The sequence below is a fragment of the Orcinus orca genome, chromosome 16, assembly GCF_937001465.1.
Source record: "Orcinus orca chromosome 16, mOrcOrc1.1, whole genome shotgun sequence".
In the NCBI taxonomy this organism is placed as follows: Eukaryota; Metazoa; Chordata; class Mammalia; order Artiodactyla; family Delphinidae; genus Orcinus; species Orcinus orca.
The window spans coordinates 21,777,489-21,805,303 of record NC_064574.1 but is presented as its reverse complement, the minus strand read 5'-3'; the positions used below and the strand labels follow the sequence as shown (position 1 = coordinate 21,805,303).

At 37.9% G+C, this 27,815-nt stretch overlaps 1 protein-coding gene and 1 pseudogene across 4 annotated transcripts in view; both read left to right on the top strand.

Annotated features, from left to right (window-relative positions):
- The window catches only part of RALGAPB (Ral GTPase activating protein non-catalytic subunit beta), a 100,331-nt gene that overhangs the window by 37,048 nt on the left and 35,468 nt on the right, over positions 1-27,815 (top strand). The window contains exons 7-17 of one of the 4 annotated variants that reach the window (XM_049699169.1): positions 7,089-7,267; positions 8,318-8,466; positions 8,593-8,809; positions 11,031-11,066; positions 12,295-12,496; positions 15,299-15,466; positions 15,984-16,098; positions 16,481-16,628; positions 19,937-20,001; positions 21,430-21,559; positions 23,396-23,517. In XM_049699169.1, the coding sequence (XP_049555126.1) occupies positions 7,089-7,267; positions 8,318-8,466; positions 8,593-8,809; positions 11,031-11,066; positions 12,295-12,496; positions 15,299-15,466; positions 15,984-16,098; positions 16,481-16,628; positions 19,937-20,001; positions 21,430-21,559; positions 23,396-23,517 (1,531 nt within the window). Of the gene's footprint in view, positions 1-7,088; positions 7,268-8,317; positions 8,467-8,592; positions 8,810-11,030; positions 11,067-12,294; positions 12,497-15,298; positions 15,467-15,983; positions 16,099-16,480; positions 16,629-19,936; positions 20,002-21,429; positions 21,560-23,383; positions 23,518-27,815 lie in introns of all 4 variants that reach the window. The other 3 variants (XM_049699168.1, XM_012534095.3, XM_004272840.4) reach the window with 3 other exon arrangements.
- On the top strand, positions 23,876-27,809 carry LOC117202475 (40S ribosomal protein S3-like; annotated as a pseudogene).

Below are 27,815 nucleotides of genomic sequence, written 5' to 3'. Positions count from 1 at the left end.
GGAGCAGCTCTGCTTAGGTAGTTGTTCAGGGACCCAGGCTGGCAGAGTCTCTGCCATCTTCAACATGTGGCTTTATTAGGGCCTTAACTTTGTAGGCAGGTGCCTCTGTATCTGGCTAGAAGATGGAAAAGAGAGAGAGCAAGGAAAATTGTGTGGAAGGTTTTCATGGACCAGCTCCTGAACTGTGATGTAAATCACAGCTACCCATATTCCATTGGCTGGAACTCAAACATATGCCACACTTAATTGCAAGAGAACATAGGAGGAAAAGAGAAGCTAGTGAACATCTAACCAGACTCTGCCAAAGATGAGAATTGCATTAAGCTTGTATTTATATTTAGGAACAGCTGACATCTTAATATATTGTGTTTGCTTTTCTAAGAGTAGGTATTTTTCTTTTTTAGAATCTTAATTAATTAATTAATTAATTAATTTAGGTTGTGTTGGGTCTTCGTTGCTGTGCATGGGCTTTCTCTAGTTGAGGCAAGTGGGGGCTACCCTTCATTGCGGTGTGCAGGCTTCTCATTGTCATGGCTTCTCTTGTTACAGAGCACAGGCTTTAGAGCATAGGCTCAGTAGTTGTGGCATACGGGCTTAGTTGCTCCGCAGCATGTGGGATCTTCCTGGGCTAGGGATTGAACCCATGTCCCCTACATTGGCAGGCAGGTTCTTAACCACTGCACCACCAGGGAAGCCCCTAGAATCTTAAATATCTTGCAGAAATGTTTTGTAGTTTTCTTCACAGAGATCTGCATAATTTTTTTCTTTTTACCATTATTCCTGTGTATTTATTGCTGATGTTGTGAAAGGCTAACTTTTTTTCTACTGTTAAATCTTGTAAGTGGCTATTGCTGCTGTAAAGAAAATGTTTTACTTATTTTATTTTTGTATATTTTTTATATACTTGGGATTTAAAAATGCTCTGAGTATTTCACTGATTTCTTTTTAAATTTCTAGATATAATGAATACATATCTGCAAATAAATGTCTCCTTTCTAGTAATTCATACTCGAATCTGTGGTAATTAATTATAAGTGCTTTGATTGCAGTAAGATCTGTATATGAGTTCATGTTCTGCTACTTTTTTCTTTGTGAACTTGAGCAAGCAGTTTAGTCTCTCTGAGTCTCAGTCTCTTTTTAATCTATACAATGGGGATAATAATACTATCCATTTTGTTATAAGTATTGAAGAAAAAGTGTGTAAAACAGTACATCTAATGCTTGAAAAGTTGCCATTGTTGTTATAATTATTTTTGTATGTGTTTTACTACATTAGGCAGAATTTCTAGAACATTGTTGAGTTAAAATGATACTGTTTTAGCATCCTTCTTTCATTCTGATTTTCATTGGAATGCCTCTGTTGTGTGAAATTTTGAGTGGGATATTGGTTGTTGATATTAGATAGTTATTCTTTTCTTTGTTCCTGATTTCCTAAGCAATGAAAAAATTTTAAATTTAAAAATATAAGTAAAATCAGAAATACTACTGCATTATTTTCAAATCATATTTTGGCATCCATTTAAGCAATTAAATGTTTTTTCTTCTTTTACCTATTGATAGTATGTTAATTTTTCCCCAATACTGAATCATCCTTCATTGTTTAGAGAAAAATTCTGCTTGGTTATAGAATACTGTTCTATTGAATCATCCTTCATTCTTTAGAGAAAACTTCTGCTTGGTTATGGAATGCTATTTTAATGTTTTCCCAAATTATCTCCGTTTCTATTTTTTGACTAATTTATATTTTGGTAACTTAAATAGGAAACTACCTATCTTTTTCTATGCTCTGTTGCATGAAAGTTATATATTCCTTAAGAGTTTGTAGTTCTTGGATAATCTTTTCCTATTCCTTCACTATTAATTGATCTCTTCAGGCTCTATCTTTCTTCTTGAGCTGAAAGATTTTAGTATTTTAGTCAGGGTTTTTTTTTATATACAGAATAGGAACTTACTTAAACAAATGCAGGTGAAAAAGAGGGGTTATTGTGTGATGATAGAGCCGTCTCACTGGGCTCCAAGAAGCAGTGAACATTCAATCATGATAGGGAGGGATCAAGGCAGCCTTGGGACAGGCTGCTCTATTGTCTATCTCTTGGCTTTTTTGCTCCTCTTGTGCACATGCACTGCTCTCTTTCTCCGGCACGCTCCCCCTGCACCCCTGTTTCTTTCTCCCCAGTTTTCGGTATCAAACAGATATGAATTTAGCAGAGCTCTGCTGGACTGAGGTGTAGTCCATTCCAAGCTTACTGCTTATTTTTCTAATTTTTGAACAGAGAACTATAATTCCCCAGTAGGTGCTGCTTCTAGAGACTTCTTATCTTCCCTACGCCACATAGTGGACCACAGTTCTTTGGATACAGTGTACTAACACTAGAAGCCCCTTTTCCATACATGCACACACAGGCCCCTGTCCCCACTTGCAGTTATGTGAAATTCAGAGTCTGAGTAGATGGAAAAAGGTTTCAAAGGCCCAGGGCATCTATAAACCACTGATTTATGTTTCTCAGCCTGGTTCTTTTCGTCTTGAAGCTAGTGGAAGTTCTTTCCAGGTGCTGGCTGTAGGTTGACTAACAATATTACTTTGGGTTGGAAAGGCTGTTTAATGGACAGTTAAGCAGACTATTTTGAGTGGAAGCCAAAATCTATTTTTTAATGGAAATGTTTAAAATTATTTACATATAAAATATACCTCAAGCCCATTGTTTTAAATACATTGAAATGGGTCTGCTGCCCTATCCTACACGTCTGCCACACATGCTGGGGTGTTGCCCCAGGACCTTACTTCAGACATCCGTGTGGCTGACAGGGTCTTGGTGCTCCGGCCTGGTGTCAGGCCTGAGCCTCCAAGGTGGGAAAGCCAAGTCCAGGACATTGGACCACCAGAGACCTCCTGGCCCATGTAATATCAGTTGGAGAGAGCTCTCCCAGAGATCTCCATCTCAGTGCTAAGACCCAGCTCCACCCAATGGCCAGCAGGCTCCAGCTTGGCTGGAGACATTCCATCGAAAAACAACAGAATACACTTTCTTCTCAAGTGCTCATAGAACATTCTCCAGGATAGATCATATCTTGGGTCACAAATCAAGCCTTGGTAAATTTAAGAAAATTGGAATTGTGTCAAGTATCTTTTCTGACCACAATGCTATGAGACTAGATATCAATTACAGGAAAAAAACTGTAAAAACTACAAACACATGGAGGCTAAACAATACGTTACTAAATAACCAAGATATCACTGAAGAAATCAAAGAGGAAATCAAAAAATACCTAGAAACAAATGACAATGAAAACACGACGACCCCAAACCTATGGGATGCAGCAAAAGCAGTTCTAAAAGGGAAGTTTATAGCAATACAGTCCTACCTCAAGAAACAAGACAAATCTCAAATAAACAACCTAACCTTACACCTAAAGCAGTTAGAGAAAGAAGAACAAAATAAACCCCAAAGTTAGCAGAAGGAAAGAAATCATAAACATCAGATCAGAAATAAATGAAAAAGAAATGAAGGAAACAATAGCAAAGGTCAGTAAAACAAAAAGCTGGTTCTTTGAGAAGATAAACAAAATTGATAAACCACCTGCCAGACTCATCAAGAAAAAAAGGGAGAAGACTCAAATCAACAGAATTAGAAACGAAAAAGGAGAAGTAACAACTGACACTGCAGAAATACAAAGGATCATGAGAGATTACTACAAGCAACTGTATGCCAATAAAATGGACAACCTGGAAGAAATGGACAAATTCTTAGAAAAGCACAACCTTCCAAGACTGAACCAGGAAGAAGTTGAAAATATAAACAGACCAATCACAAGCACTGAAATTGAAACTGTGATTAAAAATCTTTCAACAAACAAAAGCCCAGGACCAGATGGCTTCACAGGCAAATTCTACCAAACATTTAGAGAAGAGCTAACACCTATCCTTCTCAAACTCTTCCAAAATATAGCAGAGGGAGGAGCGCTCCCAAACTCATTCTATGAGGCCACCATCACCCTGATACCAAAACCAAAGATGTCACAAAAAAAGAAGACTACATGCCAGTATTACTGATGAACATAGATGCAAACATCCTCAACAAAATACTAGCAGACAGAATCCAACAGCACATTAAAAGAATCATACACCATGATCAAGTGGGGTTTATCCCAGGAATGCAAGGATTCTTCAGTATATGCAAATCAATCAGTGTGATACACCATACTAACAGATTGAAGGGTAAAAACCATATGATCATCTCAACAGATGCAGAAAAAGCTTTCGACAAAATCAACACCCATTTATGATAAAAACTCTCCAGAAATCAGGCATAGAGGGAACCTACCTCAACATGATAAAGGCCTTATATGACAAACCCACAGCCAACATCGTTCTCAATGGTGAAAAACTGAAAAACCATTTCCTGTAAGATCAGGAACAAGACAAGGTTGCCCACTCTCACCACTGTTGTTCAACATAGTTTTGGAAGTTTTAGCCATGGCATTCAGAGAAGAAAAAGAAAGGAATCCAAATCGGAAAAGAAGAAGTAAAACTGTAACTGTTTGCAGATGACATGATACTATACATAGAGAAACCTAATGATGCTACCAGAAAACTACTAGAGCTAATCAGTGAATTTGGTAAAGTAGCAGGATGCAAAATTAATGCACAGAAACCTCTTGCATTCCTGTACACTAATGATGAAAAATCTGAAAGAGAAGTTAAGGAAACACTCCCACTTACCATTGCAACAAAAAGAATAAAATACTTAGGAATAAACCTACCTAAGGAGACAAAAGACCTGAATGCAGAAAACTATAAGACACTGGTGAAAGAAATTAAAGACGATATAAACAGGTGGAGAGATATACCATATTCTTGGACTGGAAGAATCAACATTGTGAAAATGACTGTACTACCCAAAGCAATCTACAGATTCAATGCAATACTTATCAAATGACCGATGGCATTTTTCACAGAACTAGAACAAAAAGTTTTGAAAATTGTATGGAAACACAAAGACCCCAAATAGCCAAAGCATCTTGAGAAAGAAAAACGGAGCCGGAGGAATCAGGCTCCCTGACTTCAGACTCTACTATGAAGCTACAGTAATCAGGACAGTATGGTACTGGCACAAAAAACAGACGTATAGATGACTGGAACAGGATAGAAAGCCCAGAGATAAACCCACACACATATGGTCACCTCATCTTTGATAAAGGAGGCAAGAATATACAATGGAGAAAAGACAGCCTCTTCAACAAGTGGTACTGGGAAAACTGGACAGCTACATGTAAAAGAATGAAATTAGAACACTTCCTAACACCATACACAAAAATAAACTCAAAATGGATTAAAGACTTAAATGTAAGGCCAGACACTATAAAACTCTTAGAGGGAAACATAGGAAGAACACTCTATGACATAAATCACAGCAAGATCTTTTTTGATCCACCTCCTGGAGAAATGGAAATAAAACCAAAAATAAACAAATGGGACCTAATGAAACTTAAAAGCTTTTGCACAGCAAAGGAAACCATAAACAAGATGAAAAGACAACCCTCAGAATGGGAGAAAATATTTGCAAACGAAGCAACTGACAAAGGATTAATCTCCAAAATATACAAGCAGTTTATGCAGCTCAATATCAAGAAAACAAACAACCCAATCTAAAACTGGGTGGAAGATCTAAATAGACATTTCTCCAAAGAAGATATACAGATTGTCAACAAACACATGAAAGGATGCTCAATATCACTAATCATTAGAGAAATGCAAGTCAAAACTACAATGAGGTATCACTTCACACTGGTCAGAATGGCCATCATCAAAAAATCTACCAACAATAAATGCTGGAGAGGGTGTGGAGAAAAGGGAACCCCCTTGCACTGTTATTGGGAATGTAAATTGATACAGCCACTATGGAGAACAGTATGGAGGTTCCTTAAAAAAACTAAAAATAGAACTACCATACGATCCAGCAATCCCACTACTGGGCATATACCCTGAGAAAACCATAATTCAAAAAGAGCCATGTCCCACAATGTTCATTGCAGCACTATTTACAATAGCCAGGACATGGAAGCAACCTAAGTGTCCATCGACAGATGAATGGGTAAAGAAGATGCGGCACATATATACAGCCATAAAAAGAAACGAAATTGAGTTATTTGTAGTGAGGTTGATGGACCTAGAGTCTGTAATACAGAGTGAATGAATTAAATCAGAAGGAGGAAAATAAATACCATATGCTGACACATATATTTGGAATAAAAAAAATGGATATGAGGAAGCTAGGGGCAGGACAGGAATAAAGACGCAGACATAGAGAATGGAGTTGAGGACACGGGGGTGGGGAGGGAGGGGTAAGCTGGGACAAAGTGAGAGAGTAGCATGGACATACATACACTACCAAATGTAAAATAGCTAGCTAGTGGGAAGCAGCTGCATAGCACAGGGAGATCAGCTTGGTGTTTTGTAACCACCTAGAGGCATGGGATAGGGAGGGTGGGAGGGAGTCACAAGAGGGAGGGGATATGGGGATGTATGTGTACATATAGCTGATTCAGTTTGTTGTACAGCAGAAACTAACACAACATTGTAAAGCAATTATACTCCAATAAAGGTGTTAAAATAAATTAATTAAAAAAATATGGAACAGAAAAAAAATAAATACATTGAAATGTATGGCTTTAGTATGTGCACGTGAACACAAACACTAATCCCAATTTTCACATAGTTTTTAAAAAATTGGAAATGTTAATATTAAAGTAAGATTTTCTCCTTGGGTTTCTTGTTGATTTATTTATAGTTTTACCATTCCATTGCTTAATTCCAAACATATTACAAAATATCCATGTATATGTTAAAAAAATTAAAAACTAGTCTTATTTTGATTCTCATTCTCTGAATAGGCAAAGTGGGTTCATGTAAGCACACTTCTGTAAAGTAGTGTTGGTGTTTGAGTCCCTAGCTTATTAAATACAGATTAATCTCCTCTCTGAATCAAAGAAATAGACACAAACGGCCTGTTCTTAAATTAGATTGCATGCATTTTATTGCTAAAGAGATTTCTAAATGTATAATTAATTCTTGCTCTCTCTTTTGATAGTAATCCCGTGGATTTGAGTAACCCAGCCATTGTAAGCTCTACTCCCAAATTTCAGGAACAGTTCTTAAATGTGAGCGGAATGCCGCAGGAATTGAATCAGTATCCCTGCCTTAAACATCTGCCTCAAATATTTTTTCGTGCCATGCGTGGAATCAGCTGTCTGGTGGATGCATTCTTAGGTGAATTTTGTGTATGTTGCTAGATGTTTGAAGATAACTTTAGAGTCTAGTTTTAGAAACTTTTGTGGACAGCCGAAAGCAAAAGATGATCAGAGTTGATTACAAATAATAAACTGGGAAAAATTATTTGCAACAAATGTGATAGCTAGAGGGTTTTTGTTATTATTATATAAATAGATCAAATAATGCAAAGGAAAAGAATAAGACCTGGTAGATAAATGGACAAAGACTATGAGGAGATAATTTGCAAAAGAGAAAAGTGTTCATTCTCACTAGTAATCCAAGAAAATACAGATTAAAATGCATTAGGTGTCATTCTTATGTGAATCATTAGGAAGCAGTTTATACTTTTTGTGAACCATTGTTTTAAACTGTTTTTCACATGAAAAGTCAGAATTTTTTTAATCTGTTAAAAGGCAGTGGTATTTAATACCTATCATTTTCAAAAATGTTTTGTCATGTGCAATTAATGTATTACAGAGGTAATATATTAGTTCAGTTAGCTTTGGCTGCCACCTAGCCAAAAGTACTAGTGGTTTAAACAAGGTAGTTTACTTTCACACGTGTTAAACGCAGGGCTAAGCTGTATACAGGGCTGCTATAGCAGTTCCACCATTGTCAGAGACCCAAGGCCCTTCCATCTTCTGGCTCTTCATCCTTTGTGCACACTCTCATGGGCCATGATGGCTGAAAGAGTTTCAGCTATCCTGTTCAGGAATTGGGAAGGAAGGAGCATCTACCTTTGATTCGTTCTTTTAAGGAGATTTCTTGGGGAAGACCCACCCAATAATTGCCCACTTCTCTGTGGTCAGAACATGGCCACATCTGGCTGTAAGGGAGCCTTCAAAAGGCAGTTGTTTATTCTGCGTAGCCATGTCTAGCTAAAATTTGTGTTTTGTAACTCAGGAAGAAAGGACAAATTGATACTGGGAGGCAGCTAGCAGTCTCTGCTGTAGTCTGTTGTGAGCCTTCACTGGTGTTGCTTGAGGAAGATTTACTGACCACATATTTTGAACTATGAAGAATAACTCCATTTGTCTTTCTTTAAAGGCATTTCTAGACCCCGATCAGACAGTGCTCCTCCAACACCCGTGAATAGATTGAGTATGCCTCAAAGCACTGCTGTCAATACCACCCCACCACATAACCGGAGGCACCGGGCTGTTACTGTGAACAAGGCCACCATGAAGACAAGCACAGTACGTTTTCATGACCATTGTTATACTGTATAAAATGGGCTTTTTAATCTGCCTTCCTTTTAAAAAATCCTGCTGTTTTCTTAAACTTTTCATGGGTGTGGCTATATTCTTGTGTTCTTCTAATAGGTTAGTACTGCTCACGCCTCAAAAGTTCAGCACCAGACATCCTCCACCTCTCCTCTGTCAAGTCCAAATCAGACTAGTTCAGAACCCCGGCCGCTGCCTGCCCCACAGAGACCAAAGGTTAACAGCATCTTGAATCTCTTTGGATCATGGTTATTTGATGCAGCATTTGTTCACTGTAAACTTCATAATGGGATAAACAGAGACAGCAGCATGACTGGTAAATATTGCTCAAGAAATACGTTGTCATTTTTTTCTTTTCTTTTTTTTCTTTTTAATCTTTCCTACCTGCAAGATTAATATGTATCTTAAAAAGCTCTCTGTCTCTGACCAAGCAGTGTCTTGTGCTTAACCCCTTCCAGCTGAAGTAATTTTGAAAGTTTCCCTACTTGTCCTTTTTATGTTCGTTCTATGAGGTTTGGCTTTTGTCTAATACTTCAGGTTAGCCACGTTTTGTTAAACCAGATTCCTAGGTGACTTGGAAGTTCCCTTCATGTCAGCCAGGATAATAATATTGATATAAAGAATTAAACATAATTGACCAGAAATTTATTCATAAGAAGTGTTTTCTTAGATTTTGACAGCCATTCACTCATTACTACATATAAATATCAGAAAATTTCTGCTTCACAGAAGACTCTAACCTTTTAGGTTTTAGTCTAGAGAACTTTATTTCAAGGGCACACTTTGAAAAATATATTTTCTCTGTAAGTAAGACTGGTGAAGAATTAATAACTCAACCCTGATATCTTTATTTAGATTTTATTACAGAAATGAAATTCTATCTAAATATGATTTATTTTTGTCATCTTACCATTACACATGGAAGTAGTGGCATAGGGTGCAGGATGGAAGGCTGAGGTACTGCAGAATATACTGAATATTTATGACTGTTTTATAGAGCTGAGCAATAATAATGGCTAGCACTTACTGAGCTGCAGTTACTCTGTGCCAGGCACTATGCTTTATGAATTAATTGTGCTTTATGTAATAATATAATTAATATTGGTTGGTTGGTAAAAGAAGCACTTTTCCACTGGGGTTGGAAATAACTTGAGATAAAAGGATGCCTAATTGCGTTAGATTATGCATCTCTAGGGAGAGTGTTAATTTCAAGGATAAAACTAATAAAATGGTCATAAGGGTCTCTGCTTTCTCTCAGAATGCATTCTTTGTTATTATGTATCATCTCGGAACTAAGGGTCTATGACTGTTAGCATTATATACATGTAAATTGTTTTGGTTGTTCTTACAAATCTTTAAATAATTTAGAAAAGTAGTGCATATAAAGGCATTTTCAGGAATATAATTTGAGATTGCATGATTGAGTTTAGGGATTCCTTTGTTTATTTTGTTCAAATCCAGACACTTTATATTCTACCATTTCCATATTTTATTTGCAAGTTTGACTTATGGATAAATAAATGTACTTATTTGATGACTAAATGAAAACATTTAAAAAACATTTTGGCTTATGTTTTCTAAAGTTCATGCGCCTTATATTTTGAGTTTTATGACCCATGTTTATTTGTTAATTTGTATTGTATATTCTAGATTGAATTAGTCATATTTTTATTTTTTATTTTTATTAAGATACAATTCTTTACAGTGTAACTTTTGGGTATCAAGCTGTTGACACTAAAATCCCTGAATCCAGAGTGGTTCAACCTGCTGCTTCCTTGGTGGGCTTGCTTAAAGGGAATTTATAGATCTTCCCACTCTCTAGGGAGTTTTTAACAGCTTTTCTCACCCTCTTGTGCCAAAAGATAGAAACTAGAATTCAAATCATGTGTGGGCTACAAATTCCTACTTTTAACTCTTACCATTTTCTTTGGTGGGAAAAGGATAGAAGCTCTTCTTCCCCCACCTTGTGTTCAGAGATGAGAAAGGCTGTTGTATTACCCAGGAGATAGGAGGTGTCCAGATAGCTGAATGGGTTAAAGTGCTGTTGGGTGCTACTCTTGAGGTCTTGCGGGTGGTGGGAAGGTTGAGAATACTGACTCTGTTAGTCTGTTCTCTAAGTACTGGCTGCCATCAAGGAATTCTGCCATGTAGTTCACCTCTAAAAATGTTTGCTTCTGTGAACTGGTTAGCTTTAGAGTTACATGACAGTACGCTGTGCTTTGTAATTGTAACATTGAGCTGGGAAGGGTTAATGAACTAAAATTTTAATGCACGTTATGGGCAGTTCAAAACCTCAATTTTTTGTAGTTGTGTAATTTTCTTCGTTCATTGTTTTGCATGATACAAAAATCATAATTTTGGATCTGAATGCACAATTTCCTGTTTTTGAACTAGCTTGTGGTATCATAAAGCTTTTAATCTAACTTTTAAAAAGCAAAAAAGCTTCTTAACTTATTGTAAAATTTCACCATCTTTAAAGTATTTTATAATTACTACTGTCCTTTGATTTGTTTCCATTTATTTCTATTATCTTGCAGCATCTTTTATCCAAATTCTTCTTTCTTATAAATCTTGTAAGTAGGAACCAGAAGCTTCTCCTTAATTGCAGTCATGTTTTTATTTTTTTCATAATTCCATTAAAAATTTTGATTGTCATTGTCTCTTGTAGTTTTTGCACTTGGGAAGAAAAATACTTTTCTGTGTTTTGAATGGGGAAGATTGTTGGCAAAAGCAAATTAATCTGCCTGAATCAGTCCCATTATTTTCGTACACTAGTCTGGTCATGTCATGAATTCCAGGATTTTGCACTAACTGTGTTTTGGCTTTTTTTTTTTTTTTTTTAATTTAAAGCTTTAAGCGTATTTTTATACAGATTTAGTGTTTGATTTGTATGCATTCTGCATGTAGTGTTTTTCAAATGTATTATTGCTGGATAGCTTATTCAGGACTAAAAATGGCTCATGGGAAGTTGCATAAAGATTTATGCTTGACTCTGCATTCTGTTAAATCTGTTATTACAAATAATTTAAACATTTCATGTAGAGTGATAAAAGATTTCAGAGTGATTTTCAATACACTGTGAAATCTTTTGTTAAAAATAAAAGCAACTTTCGAAGGGCTTCTGTTTCAGTGACAACGAATGACCATGATAATCTTTCTTACCAATCCAGTTTTCTGATTTATCAACCTCAAGTTAGCTGCTGTCTGTGGTTGTTAAAATTCATTCTCATTTTGCTTGGTTGGGCGATTCTTCGGTGTGTGTTTTGGAGTTGGTTGGGTGGTGGGAATGCTCTCTCTTCCTACCCATTTCTTATCCTTACCTTGCCCTCTCCCTAAAGTATACAACCTGGCATGGGATTACCCATTCAATTATGATGTCTGTCTGGGGTAATGTGTAAATTTGCAGTACCTATTTTTCTTAATGTTTAAGCATCATTTTTTAGGGAGAGAAAAAAAACAGAATAAATAATAGAAAAGCCAAATTCTGTGTTATATATCTGTATGTATGTGAATACAGATATATACAAATGTACTCTGCTAATCAGAAATTCAGTTGAAAAATGCATCTTGTAGAATCTGTTAAACTGACAGTACCACTGTAAATTGTTACCCCTTTTCAAAGAAGATTTCAGAGAGCCCTTTAAAAAAAAAAAATTAAGACATAATTGCTAAACAAAAGCATTATTGGATTCTATTCAAGTAGCAATTTAATGACACCAATATTTGATCTTTGTGTCCAGGGTCCCATGAGCCTATTTGCATATCAACAAATATAATAAAACCCTCCTTTTTTCTCCCCAGCCATTACAACACAAGCTAGCATGGAGTTTCGACGGAAAGGGTCACAAATGTCCACAGACACCATGGTTTCCAATCCTATGTTTGATGCAAGTGAATTTCCTGATAACTATGAAGCAGGAAGAGCTGAGGCTTGTGGGACACTGTGTAGGATTTTTTGTAGCAAGAAGACTGGAGAAGAGATTCTGCCAGCTTATTTATCCAGGTCTTAGAATTTTTTTTGTTTATTTTTCCATTTATATAGTTGTGATAGTGAAACTATTATAGCATGGCTTAGTAGGTTGAATTGATAAGTAAATGTTGGTTTGAAATACCTGCAAATGTATGTAAGTAACTGAAATTTTTTGCTTGAATTCTTCCTTTTTACCTACCTTACCAGATTTGGTGAGGACCCCTAACACCCTTTTTATTTTAGAAGTATTGTTAATTCCATCTTACATGACGTTTGTTAATTACAGAGAGATTTGAAGGGCCACACTAAATTTTTAATACATTTTTATCACAGTACTAGACAGTATAGATGGTCCAGAAATGTTAGCTGTCAATCCTGCCTCTAAGGAGCTTATTTTCTCAAGTGAGCAAAGCCATGTACACAAGTAACACCAATCCAATAGCAATAGGAAGCTGGTAAGAGAGAGACACAGAAAAAGTGCTATAGGCATTCAGAGGAAGCAGAAGCATACACTTGCCCTGGGGGTTCAGGAAAGAGTTACAGAGGATTGGATGATTGTGCTGGACTTATAAAAGATGACTAGTATTTAGACTATGTTAGCAAGTTGGGTAGGGTCATCCTATCCAAATTTACGACTTCAGCCAGTCTTTTTGAATGGCTCTGCCATCCATTCAGTTGCTTATGCCAGAAACTAGGAGTCATTTCAGGCTTCTCTTCTCTCCCTCTGTGTCTTTAGATGGTCAACCGACTCTTGCCTTTCTGCTACTTAACCCTCTTTCTAATCTCTCCACTCTGTCCCCACCATGACACTTCAGGCCTTGTCACTTTTTTGCTAAATTAACTTGTAATGGCCTGCTATTTTTCTTGACTGTCTTTTGCCCTCCTCAGCTGATCATTCACACAACTCCTGAAGTGATACTAATATTAATAAGAACATTCAGGTGTCTGTACATACTAGGTTCTCAGGAGAGAGGATTAAACTGACTCAGAAGGAAAAAGTGTAGAAGAATACAGATATGAAACAGAATGGTACATGCAGGGAAGTAAGCAGTATCTTAATAGGCCCTTGACTTTAAGTAACAGAAAACTCTTTCAATGTGACTTAAGCAAAAGGGGAATCAGTTAATGAGAAACTCACACTATTGAATACCTTCTAAGGTCAGGACATGCAGCAGGGTCTCACAAAGGACAGGAACCAAGAGCTAGAAAGTGTTCAGGGACCAAAACAACTTTCCTCCTTTTTGTTTCTCTGTCATCATGGTCTCCCAGAACTGCTTCATTCTTCTCTTACCTGCAGATCATGTTCTTATATTGTAGTATGCTTCTAAGTTCAAATTTCCGTGACCTTTGTCTGGGTGACCAGCAGGGCCAATTAGCATTCTGAATCCTAATTTGAGATTCCTGAGAAAGAGGATCTGATTAATCAGGTGTCTACCTCTGGTCTAATCAGCTACAGCTGTGAAGGTGGGTCACATTGGATACTGGCACCCCATGTGGTGGGGGCACATTTCTTAGGAGGGAGCCTATGGGTTGGGACGATACTCCAAAACGGTATCAATAGCAGTAAGGGAGAAGGCTGTGAACACGAGCCTTCCATCTGGCCCATAAGATTAGATGGGTGGTAGTGCGACTGAAGAGCGGATTTGTGACGGGGGCCAAGGATGGGGTTAGTGTTGAACCTGTTGAATTTGAGGTGCCTGCGGGCTGTTAATCAACAAATATTTATTAAGTTCCTACTTTGTGCCAGTCGCTGTGCACAGGGAGTACTAGAGTAATCAGTAGACATGTCCTGCCCTCAGGTCTGCAGTATGCTTTTGGCTAGTAGATCTGGAGCTAGAGACTGATTTGATTATGTTTGGTGGCTTAAGTAGTGTTTAAAACCAGGCTAGTAGAAGAGATAGCTTAGAGAACTGAGATTGGCAGCTTGAGGAACCCCCAGTGTTAGGAGGCACGTGGAATAAGATCTGTTAAAGGAACTAGCCATAGAAGTCAGAGAAGAATTAAGAGCGGAAGGGAGTAATCAAAGGGTTGAATGCTTTAAAAAGGCAAAGTTAAGACTTAGACATGTCTTTTGGATTTAGCAATTGAGAGACCATTGGTTATTTGCTATAACATGGTTTTAGTTGATTTCTAGAAAGAGAAGATGGATTGAAATGGGTTGAGCAGTGACCAGGAGGTGAGGAAGTTGTTTCTGAGGAGTTTTGTGGAGAAAGGTACCTTACAGTAGCAGAAGAGTATACTAGGATAGTTGCTCTTGAATGATGGAAGATTGAATGCTTAGTTCATTGGGGGTTAGGGGAGGATGTTGAAAGTAAGATATGTTCAAGTACATTCCTAAAAGGATTCTTATTCAGAGTGACCTTCATATTGTGGTGAGTACAGGGTCGAATGAGGTTTCTTTCTTTCATTGTGCCCCCAAAAATAATGGGGGAGGGGGAAAGGGACACAACACACTTTTTTTCAGGAATTGTGAAACGCTACAAAATTTTACTGACATGGAAATCATTTCAGTAATTCCTCCAGTTTATTGATAATTACTGCAGCCTTTTGTTTTTATCAATAGTTACTTCATTTGCAGGCACCTGTAACTGAGTTGCAAGGCTTAAAACCTCAAGAAAGTGTAATAGACATGAATCTTTTTTTCCTTTTAATTAGGAAATATAACTTGGTTCTTAGTGTACTTGATTCTGAATTGTTCTAACTCCAGTAATACCTTTTAAAGGATAGAAGTAGTGAAGATTGGAAATAGACTTTAAGATGACTGTGTAGAAAATATTAATAATTATGAAAACAGTTATCAGCAGTTTGTTTAAAATTTTTTTCTTGCTTTCCTAGATTTTACATGCTTTTAATTCAAGGTTTGCAGATAAATGATTATGTGTGCCATCCTGTCTTGGCCAGCGTTATTCTAAACTCCCCTCCTTTGTTCTGCTGTGACTTGAAAGGGATTGATGTTGTGGTTCCTTACTTTATTTCAGCTCTTGAAACCATTTTGCCTGACAGGTAAGCTTTCATTCTGTACTAGTATGTCAGTTGTTGGTTTTGCCCTGGTCTGTTTTGGTGCTTCCTCCCCAGTTTCCCAATTTATCCTGTCCAGTTGTCTTCATAGCCCAGGGGGATTCAGGCCATATTAAATGAGTGTAGAACATCCAGGCCTACCTCGTCCCTGAACTCTTTCAGTTCTCTTTGTCCACGGGTGTGTTGAGTCCTTCTTGGTCTGGTCTAGAGGGGTAAGAATAGCCCCAGCCCAGAGGTCTTTTGTGGAGTAGGCCTTACATTTAAAATCAATCAATCAGTCAATCAGATTCTAGTTTAATTCCATAACAGTTTAACATAGAGATTCTCTCTCACACACACACAAATTGCAGAATATGAACTCAGTGGAAAGTAGTTACTGCATTCTTTATAAAACCAAACCCAGTACGTGTATTGTAAAAAATTGGCATAATGTATATTTGGCAAAGCTAAAAACATACTTTAGTTCAGAAATACTAATAGCTATCTTTTTTTTTTTTGGCAGAGAACTCTCAAAATTCAAAAGCTATGTAAATCCAACAGAATTGAGAAGATCTTCCATTAATATCCTGCTTTCTTTGTTGCCCCTCCCACATCACTTTGGCACAGTCAAATCCGAGGTAAAGTTTTATTAAAGTTTTTTATGTTCTGTATTCTCTTGTGTGTGTTAATTCAAGTCAAGTTGTATTTTTTAAAATGGAACAGGAGCTTTTAAAAAATTTTTCAGATTATTTCAGGTGAATCAACAAAGTTGATTTGTTGAGGTATTTCTTCTGTCAGTGAGCCAGCATGCCCTTGGCCTACCATTTCAAGCAGTGATGGGCTGGTGATGTCTGATCTCATATGTTGTGTGAGTTAGTGACACACTTAGCACAGTGGCTAATATTAGTCAGACTGAAAGCCTTGCTTGTTAGACTGATCTATGTGTCCACTGTAGCAGTTCCTACATGGGCGTAGTGTACCACAGCAGACGATGTTAAATGTTATTTGTTTCTTCCGTAGGTGGTCCTGGAAGGAAAATTTAGTAATGATGACAGCTCTTCTTATGATAAACCAATAACTTTTTTGTCACTGAAGCTGAGACTTGTGAATATACTAATAGGTGCCTTGCAAACGGAAACGGACCCCAACAACACTCAAATGATACTAGGTTTGTGTTCACATGATTTTTTGTAAGTGAAAACCCAGGTGGTATGTTGACCTCAGGCATGTTGAGGAGGCAGGGGTCAGGGATGGGAACCTAAGCATAATATAGCCCTACTTATTCTGAATCAGAGGCAGAATTTGTTTGCTTTTATATGTGAAAAATTTTGAAGGGGTGAGATGAGGGAAGGAAAGCATCCTAGTTGTCTTGGTAGGTGATGTTGGCTTAGTTTTATTTGTGTTCTTTATTTTCTCTTTCCCTCTTGCCCTTTCTCTCTCCTTCTCTCCCCTTTCCTCCCCTTCTTCTCCCCTTCCCTCTCTTCTCTTTCCTTTCTGTCCTCATTACTTCTGCCTCTGCCTCTTCCTCCTGCCTGTTATGTACATGTGAAAATATTTGGAGTTGGGTGTAATTCTGGAAGCCATGTTTGAACATGCCAGGAGGAGACTGAAGAGTAGCTGTTGCTGTGCCTCCTCCCTTTTTCCTTATTGTTTCCTGTTGGTTTTCTAATCATACTGACTCTCTGTCTTAAATGGCTCCTTATTATTATTGCCACTTACATATTTTAAACACTTATCACCTCTCAGCTTGGTTACTGCAGCTGTCTCTTACTGTACTTCTGGTTTTTTATCAAAGCCAAGGGCATAGTCCTATGTGCAGGTACTCCAAGGAGAAAGAAGAGAATGGCATGGCTTTTATCCTTGAGCAAGTTTCATTGCAGAGGTTGGAACACCTTCACAGAGTACTCAGATAACAGCAGAAGGCAGTGCTGATTGCATGTCATGTTGAGTGTCTTCAGGGTTGAGAAAGAAGAAACCAGAAGAGCAAGGAAACTTCATAGAGGGAAGTGGAAGTTAAATTGGATCTTGTAGGGCAGGATTTGAATAGGGGCCAGTGAGGTTAGGATTTCATTCCAGGAGAGGAAATGACAAGGCCAGAGAATTGGTGGTGGCAGTAGTGGTTGGAGTGGGTACTCAGGAAATACAGTATGTTATGCAACAAGAGAGGGGAATAAACAGGGAAGAGTAAATCCTTTCATTTTGGAAAGGAGTTGAAGGAACAGAGGTTAAATCTTGATATGAGAGAGCCTCCAAATTGTACTTCTTTAGGTTATTCAAATAATATCACTTGAAATCAGATAATTTCTACAGTTGATAGAGTATTTAGTTCTGCTTTATCCTTGTTCTGAAGAGGCTCCCTATGTGTGTTCCAAGGAAGAATCAATTGTTGGTCTTGCCATAGATTGGCAAAGCTGTGTCTGTCCTCTCTTTATCCATAGTGCACAAGAGCACTCCCCCACTGGGATGAGAAGCAGTGTGCTAGGCTCACTATCTTGTTTCTGTCCTAGTCTTTCTAGGGCTATGAGTTCCTTGGTAATAAATACATGCAGCTTGCCTTCAGAATATGCAGCCATGGGCGAGCCCTAAACCATTCGTAAAAAGCAGTTGGTCAGAAAGATATAGCTGTGATTTTTATTTTGTTATTTTATATTGAAAAGATCAGGGCTTCCCTGGTGGCGCAGTGGTTAAGAATCTGCCTGCCAATGCAGGGGACATGGGTTCAAGCCCTGATCCGGGAAGATTCCACATGCCACGGAGCAACTAAGCCCGTGCGCCATAACTACTGAGCCTGTGCGCCACAACTACTGAGGCCGTGTGCTACAACTACTGAAGCCTGCATGCCTAGAGCCCATGCTCTGCCACAAGAGAAGCCACCGCAATGAGAAGCCCACGCCCTGCAAGGAAGAGTAGCGTCCACTCACTGCAACTAGAGAAAGCCCGTGTGCAGCAACAAAGACCCAGTGCGGCCAAAAATAAATTTAAAAAATAAATAAATTTATTAAAAAAAGAAAAAGGAAAGATCAGAATCTGGTTTTGAAAGTATTACATAATATTTTTCTTAGTTTATATTACCCTCGAAATTGAGATGTTTACATCTGGTCTTTCACACCAATTAAAAAATACCTGAAAATGGTCATTTTTTTATATAAAGCAAAGTTTGACCTTCAGATTTATTTTAGGAAAATGTTATTTTAAAATTTGGGGGAGAGATCAGGAGATTAGGTCATTTCTAAAGAATATCTTTTCTAGGCTTCCCTGGTGGCGCAGTGGTTGAGAGTCCGCCTGCCGATGCAGGGGACACGGGTTTGTGCCCCTGTCCGGGAAGATCCCACATGCCACGGAGCGGCTAGGCCTGTGAGCCATGGCCGCTGAGCCTGTGCGTCCGGAGCCTATGCTCCGCAACGGGAGAGGCCACAACAGTGAGAGGCCCGCATACCGCAAAAAAAAAAAAGATCTTTTCTGACCAACCAATGGATTTATTAGTTATTTTATGGAACTTTCAGGAATACTCAGCTAAAGTAATATTCTTATCTCTGTATTAATGGAGATGTTTTAGCCATTTTAGTATTCTTGTCATGTATTTAAATGTATTTTTTAACATCTTTATTGGGGTATAATTGCTTTACAATGGTGTGTTAGTTTCTGCTTTATAACAAAGTGAATCAGTTATACATATACATATGTTCCCATATCTCTTCCCTCTTGTGTCTCCCTCCCTTCCACCCTTCCTATCCCACCCCTCCAGGTGGTCACAAAGCACCAAGCCGATATCCCTGTGCCATGCGGCTGCTTCCCACTAGCTATCTACGTTATGTTTGTTAGTGTATATATGTCCATGCCTCTCTCGCCCTGTCACAGCTCACCCTTCTCCCCATATCCTCAAGTCCGTTCTCCAGTAGGTCTGTGTCTTTATTCCTGTCTTACCCCTAGGTTCTTCATGACATTTTTTTTTCTTAAATTCCATATATATGTGTTAGCATACGGTATTTGTCTTTCTCTTTCTGACTTACTTCACTCTGTATGACAGACTCTAGGTCTATCCACCTCATTACAAATAGCTCAATTTCGTTTCTTTTTATGGTTGAGTAATATTCCATTGTATATATGTGCCACATCTTCTTTATCCATTCATCCGATGATGGGCACTTAGGTTGTTTCCATCTCCGGGCTATTGTAAATAGAGCTGCAGTGAACATTTTGGTACATGAATCTTTTTGAATTTTGGTTTTCTCAGGGTATATGCCCAGTAGTGGGATTGCTGGGTCATATGGTAGTTCTATTTTTAGTTTTTTAAGGAACCTCCATACTGTTCTCCATAGTGGCTGAACCAATTCACATTCCCACCAGCAGTGCAAGAGTGTTCTCTTTTCTCCACACCCTCTCCAGCATTTATTGTTTCTAGATTTTTTGATGATGGCCATTCTGACTGGTGTGAGATGATATCTCATTGTTAAATGTATTTTTTTGTTGTTTCAGGGGCAATGTTAAATATTGTTCAAGATTCAGCACTTTTAGAAGCCATTGGTTGCCAGATGGAGATGGTAAGAAGTGTACAACATGTAATTTGTCAGAGAATATCAACTTCTGTTTTTATGTAAATTATATTCCCAAATGTCTGTCCTTGTGTTTTTTAAAGGCATTTGTTTGTAAATTCAGCTCACTGATTCAGAAGGGATCCTTTTAAAAATATGTTTTGAGGTTTCTTACCTTTCAGTGCCTCATCAAGTCCCTGAGAGATTCTGCATGAGAGAAATTCCAGCTAAACACTGTCTTTATTCCTGGACAGTGTTTACTTAAAGCTCTTCTTTTTTTTTTTTGCTGTACGCAGGCCTCTCACTGTTGTAGCCTCTCCCGTTGCGGAGCACAGGCTCCGGACGCGCAGGCTCAGCGGCCATGGCTCATGGGCCCAGCCGCTCCGCGGCATGTGGGATCTTCCCGGACCGGGGCACGAACCTTTGTTCCCTGCATCGGCAGGTGGACTCTCAACCACTGTGCCACTAGGGAAGCCCTAAAGCTCTTACTTCTTTTGCTGTGTTGGTGAATTGGCTTGAATAATCTAGAAAAAGTCCCCTACTCCATAATTCCTTGTATCCCTTGTAGATCTAGTGTTGGCTGTAAACAGCATCTAGTTTATTCTTTTCTATCTCATCAGCTCTTTCTGGCCCCTCTAGACCAAAGTTTGAAGATCCCCCCAAAGCACCAATGCTTCTAAATCAAAAAAACTTTCCAGAGACTCTCAGTTCCCCCTGCTTCTGTCTTCAAGATATGTGATCCCTCTACCTGGAGTAGAGGTGGAGCAGGGGGTGGGTGGAGAATTAATAGAGTATACTGGAGTGAGATGAGTGGGTGTTGGATGGGTGATCAAGTTATTATTAAGGAAATTATGTTCATGTCCCAGTAGGTGGCTAATAACAGTCACCTTATCTGGATAAAATGAATTGTGTTTGTAGGGGAAGAAAATGAGGAATGTCTTTAACAGACACCTTTGTTAGCCCCTATACATACAGGAGTTAATCTTTGTACTAATCATGTTTTATTGTTTGTGTTTTATCATATAACTACATTTGAAAGTTGTTGTTTGTTTATTTGTGTTTTGTTTTTTTAAGATTGTATTCCTGTTCTGATGTTTTGCTTGGGAGGCACTAGGGTATTTCTTTAAGGACCCAGAGTCATTAGCTAGTGAAGTCTAGTGAAGATGGAAAAGGGTCTGGCCCTTTTAAACAGCAGCAAAGAAAACCCGAGAATGGGCACCGCCTCTAATCATCAGACCCTTGATACCTTCAGTAGGTGGTGTTTATGTGAAAACACCACAGCAGTTTTAATCCTTTGTCAATTTTTATCTATATCAGTTTATGCTGTTCAGCTGGCACATTCCATTTTATCAACATGGCTTTAGTGATTGACTTCTGTCTATACTTGTAAACTGTGGGTCTAGCTGTCAAATATTTGATTCATTTTTATTTGACTAGGGTGGTGGAGAAAATAACTTGAAGAGTCATAGTCGCACGAATAGTGGTATTAGTTCAGCAAGTGGTGGAAGCACGGAGCCCACAACTCCTGACAGTGAAAGACCTGCTCAGGCTCTCCTAAGAGATTATGGTAATCCACGTTTGTTTGGGTTTTTTTGAAATCTAAAGTTTATAGAGTAACTTTTAACGCACAGATATACAAAACAAACAAGCAAAGAAAATTTAAACCAGATTTTAAGTTCATGACTTTTATGTATCTAAGTGTAACAGAGAGGCTATTAGTCCAAGACATTAAGAAAAAGAAAACATTTAGCTCTGTAGCTTTTAGTAGTTAGATTTTGCGTGGTTTCTTAGATTTTATAAGTGATTATAATGTGTGGTTAGGAAACATTTCTGAATTCTGTACCAGGTGCTACTACTAGTACAGAGTCAAATAGGATTTACGCTCTGCCTCAGAGTCTAATGGCAGAGTTGGCCAGTATATCAGTTTTTGCAGTGTGGTAAGGGTGGGTGATGGTTTATGCATTAGGTGGCAACCCAGAAGAGAGTCTGTCTTTGTGTTTGAAGGCTATATACCCTACTGTATCTGGTTAGATTCTTCAGTCACAAAATGTAAGGAAGAGTAAGGAAACACTTGCCATTAGAGCATCCTATTCAATAATGTCCTTTATCCTGGGCAGTTACTTTATGGGTTCTGTGAGTTTATGGGTGCCTTTATGTTTTTACACATAAATACTAATGGTGTATTGAATCTGTAAGTATTAATCCAGCTAGATTGGAATGAAATCTCGCTCCTTAGATGTGAGCTTAAGTTTTTTAATCATTTGGAGAGTTCATGAGCCCAGGAGTCCAGGCATATTTCAGTGATTTAAGTTTGTTTTAAGTATCCTTCAACATGTCAGATACATAAGGTCATTATGTGGCTATTAAACACATTTAAATATTGCATTTATGAAGAAGTTATTTAAATTGCTATCTTACTCATTATGCTTGTGGATTTAAATGTAGGTGAAAATTTGTTTTATTTTTCATGTTTCTAAGACACTTTTAAACTAAAGAAATTTTCACATTATTATGTGTTCCAATATAAATGTTTGAAGTGGTTATTGTTTGTTTCAGTATTTTGAACTGGTGTTAGTGAGTTCTGCTTGTAATGTCATAAAATATTTTTCCTAAGAAATCCAGATTTGTGTTAGTGTCGCATGAATGTCTCTCTTTAATGATCATTCCTTTTTTTGTTGTCACTGCCCTCTTTCTGATAGGATCGACAGGTATAATGTCCCTAAAGCTTCCTTTATAAATTCAATTTAATTTGTCCTAATTTATTATTAACTAAGTAGTAATTACTTTTAAATATAGAATTGGAGGCTAAATAAAAGCACAGTAATTTGGTTATTTAATTTTTTTAGAAGTATTAAAGTTGTCTTAGAGAATTCAATGTTAAAATTTGTTTGAAAAGGGATTGCATGTAACTTTTGGTGGTTTAAACCCTGAAAATAATTTCAGTAGATGCTTTAGGATAATTCCCAGCATCTGAGGAGATTCTAAAATTTGAATTCTTTCCTCTATAAAATTCCAAGGAAATAATTGATAGCCTTTTTATTGTTTTGCTTTTTTTTTTTAAAATGTAACTCTGTGAGTTAATTTAGAAGTTTTAAGATTTACATTGTTATAAAAATGATATTGAAACTTTCAAATCCCAGTGGATGTCTATATGAAAGTACATGAGCTGGGAGCTAGAAGCTGCTCTGGTCCAGTGTGTGTGCCCTGTGCACTGTTGTTCAGTCAGGCTTGACGCTCAGGCCAGTGGGGCGGGGAGCATAGCGCTGTGTGGGTGCCCATCGTACTCACTGTGGCTGCTGTGGTCTGTGCCTAGTGGAATGCTGTGCTTCTCGTTACTAATGCTTAGTTGTTTTCCCTCCCTGTGGGATGTGGCATTGGGGTTATATCCTAGCTCTTAATACAGATTCAGCTGCCGGGCTCCTGATTCGCAGCATTCATCTCGTCACCCAAAGACTCAACTCCCAGTGGCGGCAAGACATGAGCATATCACTGGCAGCTCTAGAGCTCCTCTCTGGCCTGGCGAAGGTGAGAAGGACAATCCTTTTATTTTAGCCCAGCGGCCTTGGACTATGGCTCTCTTTTCTGTATCTCCTGACCCCTTCTTGGGGTATTACCGTATTGGTTATATTCAATGCAGTTGATATCAAGGTGTGTAGAAATGAGCCTCCAAGTGAGGTTTTACAAAATGATCTTTACTATTTTGTTTAATAGGTTCAAAGAGTGTGAATGATATTTTTTGCTGTTAAATTACTGGAAACATTTCAATACTTGCTATTCATTTGTACATAATAATAGAATACCTGTTGATTTATACCTGTTGATTTTGTATTTGTTTATAATACCCTTAAATTTTCAACAACATTTTGTGCCATTATAAGATCATCTAACTTCAATGAACAAATGCAGATTTGGCAACAAAAGAAAAGCTTATCCTAAAATATGCCATTTGGGACTACCTGTGATTCTTCCATCTTCCATTATCAGAGATAAGTGAAAATTGGCTATATTTTCAAATTTCTTTCATAGGTCTTTTTCAGTTTTGTGGAACCTTAGAGCTGGGTGTCCATTTGCATTTCTCTAAGTATTTTCTTTTTTTTTTAATTGAGGTGAAATTCACATAACATAAAATTATCCTTTTAAAGTGAACAATTCAGTGCCTATTAGTACTTTCACCATGTTGTGCAACCACCACCTCTGTCTAGTTCCAAAACATTTATAACCCCAAAAAGAACCCTGTACCCATTAAGCGGTTGTTTCCTGGTCTCCGTTTCCCCTGATCCCTAACAACCACCAATCTGCATTCTGTCTCTATGGATTTACCTATTTTGGATATTTCTTATAAATTAAATCATACAACCTATGACCTTTTATGTATGGCTTCCTTCACTTAATATGTTTTTGACGTTGATTTATGTTGTAGAGTCTGTCACAACTTCATTCCATTTTATGGTTGAATGATATTCCATTATATATTTATGTACCAATTTGTCCATTCCTCTGTTGCACATTTGGGCTGTTTCTACCTTTTGGCTATTGTGAATAGTGCTGCTATGAACATGGACATACATGTGTTTATTTGAATACCAATTTTCAATTGTTTTGGGTATATACCTAGGAGTGGAATTGCTGGGTCATATGGTAATTCTATATGTAACTTTTTGAGGAGCTGCCAAACTGTTGTCCACAGCGACTGAATCACTTTACGTTTCCACCAGTGCTATAGGAGGGTTCCAATTTCTCCACATCTTCACTAACATCTAAATGTTTTCTTATCTGTAAAATGGGCAGGATTATCTTTTGTGTATGTGTGTATATATATATATATATATATATATCTTGTATAACACCTGGTGATGTGGGGATGAAATGAAATGAAATATATAGAACACTTTGTAAACACAAAGGTGATGTACACACATAAGGTGATATTGTCTGAGATAAAATTTAAGCCCTCATTTTACAGATGAGGGGACAGGTAAACAGAGGCTGTGACTTACATAAGTCATGAGAGACAAAATAGGCAAGTCACCACCACTTAGAGCTTACCTTTACCTCAGAGATTCTCAAGGTTAGATGAAATGGCCATAGTTTTGTGAGGAGCAGTATTGATGCAGAAGGTAAGAATAGCCATTTGTGAGACATGCAGGACCACACTGTCTTTGAGAGCAAGGTACTGTTGCCTGTGACCTTCAGTACACTTGCAGTGGTAAGGAATAATTAGTCCTAGATGGAGTGCTCTCTGGACCTAACGAACTATAAAGGGCTAACACTGCGTGATTTCAAGACTTGCTGTATAAAGCTATGGTAATCAAAACAGTCTGGTATTGGTATAGGGTTAGACAGCTAGATCAACAGCGTAGTATATAGGGAGTCCAGAAATAGATCCACACGTGTATGGACATCTGATTTTTGACAAAGGTGCCATGATAATTCAAAGGAGAAAGGATAGTCTTTTCAACAAATGGTGCTGGAACAATCAGATATTCATATATCAAAAAAAAAAAAAAGAACTTTGAATCATACTTTGTACTATGTACAAAAATTACCTCAAAATGGATTGTAGACCTAAATATAAAACCAAAACTCTAAACTTCTAGAAGAAATAATGGGAGAAAAATCTTTATTGGTTGTACAGAGATCTGGGTTATACAGAGATTTCTTAGATATTATACCATAGAGGAACAGACTATTAAATTGGACTTTATTAAAATTAAAAACTACCATTCTTCAAAAAGTACTGTTAAGAGAATGAGATGACAAGTCACAGATTGGGAGAAAATCTTTACAGAGTATGTATGTGGTGAGGGACCTGTATCCAGATCATGTAAAGAATGCTCAAAACTCAGTAATAGCCTTTCGTTTTGGTGGTGTGCAATAGTAATATGGTGGTGAAAATTTCCAAGAAGAGGACGTTTGTTGTTGATGGCTTTTTCAGAATTAAACTGAATGAGTTCCTCACTCAGAGGCTGGCTGAAGATGACTGCTCTGGAATTGAGGTCTGAATTATACCAACCAGGACAGAAATCATTACCTTGGCCTTCAGGAGCAGAATGTTCTTGGTGAGAAGAATCCAGGAATTGACTGATGTAGTTCAGAAGAAGTGTGGATTCCCTGAGAGCTACGTAGAGCTTTGTGCTGAAAAGGTGGCCACACAAGGTCTGTGTGCCATTGCCCAGACAGAATCTCTGCATTACAAACTGCTAGGAGGGCTTGCTCTGCAGAGAGCCTGCTGTGGGGTGCTGCAGTTCATCATGGAGAGGGGGGCCAAGGGCCTACAGGGTCATGAATGTCAGGGAAACTCCAAGGACAGAGGGCTGAATCCATGAAGTTTCTGGATGGTGTGATGATCCACAGTGGACCCCGTTAACTACTATTGATAGCCCTGTGTGTCAGTGTTGTGCTGGGCATCAGAGTGAAGATCATCTTGTCCTGGGATCCAAATGGTAAGACTGGCCCTAAGAAGCCTCTTTCTGACCACATGAACATTGTGGACTCTAAGGATGAGATGTTATCCATCATTTCCATCTTGGGACAGAAGGATAGGAAGCCAGAGCTACCTGCCATGCTCGAGCCATTCCCCACTGCATAACATGGTCTTCTTGGCACCTGCATCTGGAGTCTGGATGTTGCTTTGTAAAGACCTTTAATACAGTCTTTTAAAAAGACAGTATAACAGTGACAGCAAAAGCCCTCAATAATACAACAAACAACCCAGTTTTAAAATGGGCAAAAGATTGGACAGATATTTTACCAAAGAAGATATACTGATGGCAAATAAGCACATGAAAAGATGCTCATTATCATTACTTATTGGTGAAATGCAATTAAAATCACAGTGAGATACCACTCCATACCTTTTAGGATGGTTAAAATTTAAAAGACTGACCATACCAAATGTTTGGTGATGTTGTAGAAGAATTAGAGCTCTCATATACTGTTGAAGGGAATGTTAGATGGTGCAACCATTTTAGAAAACAGCTTGGCAGGTCCTTAAAAAACTAAACATGCATCTATCATATGATTCAATCAGTCCACTCCTAGAAAATAAGAGAGATATACGTGTACAAAGACTTGTACATGAATGTTTTTAGCAGCTTTATTTGTAATATTCAGAAGCTGGAAACAATCCACATGCAACAGGTGACTGTATAAATTAATTGTGCTATAATCCATATAATGGAATACTACTCAGCAATAAAAAGGAATGAACAACTGATACACACAAAAATGTGGATAAATAATTGTGCTGAGTAAAAGAAGCCAGACTCTTCCCCCGATCCCCACCAAATAGTGCAGTACTCTATGATTTTATTTATATAGAACTCTAGAAAATGCAAGTTAACCTATAGTGACAGCAAATCAGCAGTAACCTAGGGAGGGGGCAAAAAGGAGTGAGAGGAAGGATTACAAGGGTGAATGAGATTTTGAGGGGTGATGAATATATCCACCGTCTTGATTGTTGTGATAGTTCACAGATGTATACTTAGGCTAAAATTTATCAAATTTTACACTTTAAATATATGTAGTTTACTATATGTTAATTATACCTCTGGGCAGCTGAACAGAACTTTGTAGCCCATAGAGCATTGCTGTGGAGTTGGGTTAGGGGGCTTAAAAAATGTGCAGAAGTTCCATTGCCAGCTATTCTTGTGATTTGTGGCAGTGATGAGTAGCTGCACCCCGGGAGTTTTGGTTTTAGAGCATGCTAAAGTGAAATACTGTTTTAGGGTTTGAAAAATGCCCTCTATTTTTATAGAGTAGTATATGTTAATACATCTGAAATGTTATGTTCTTCTATATAAATAATACTTTAAAAAGCAAGG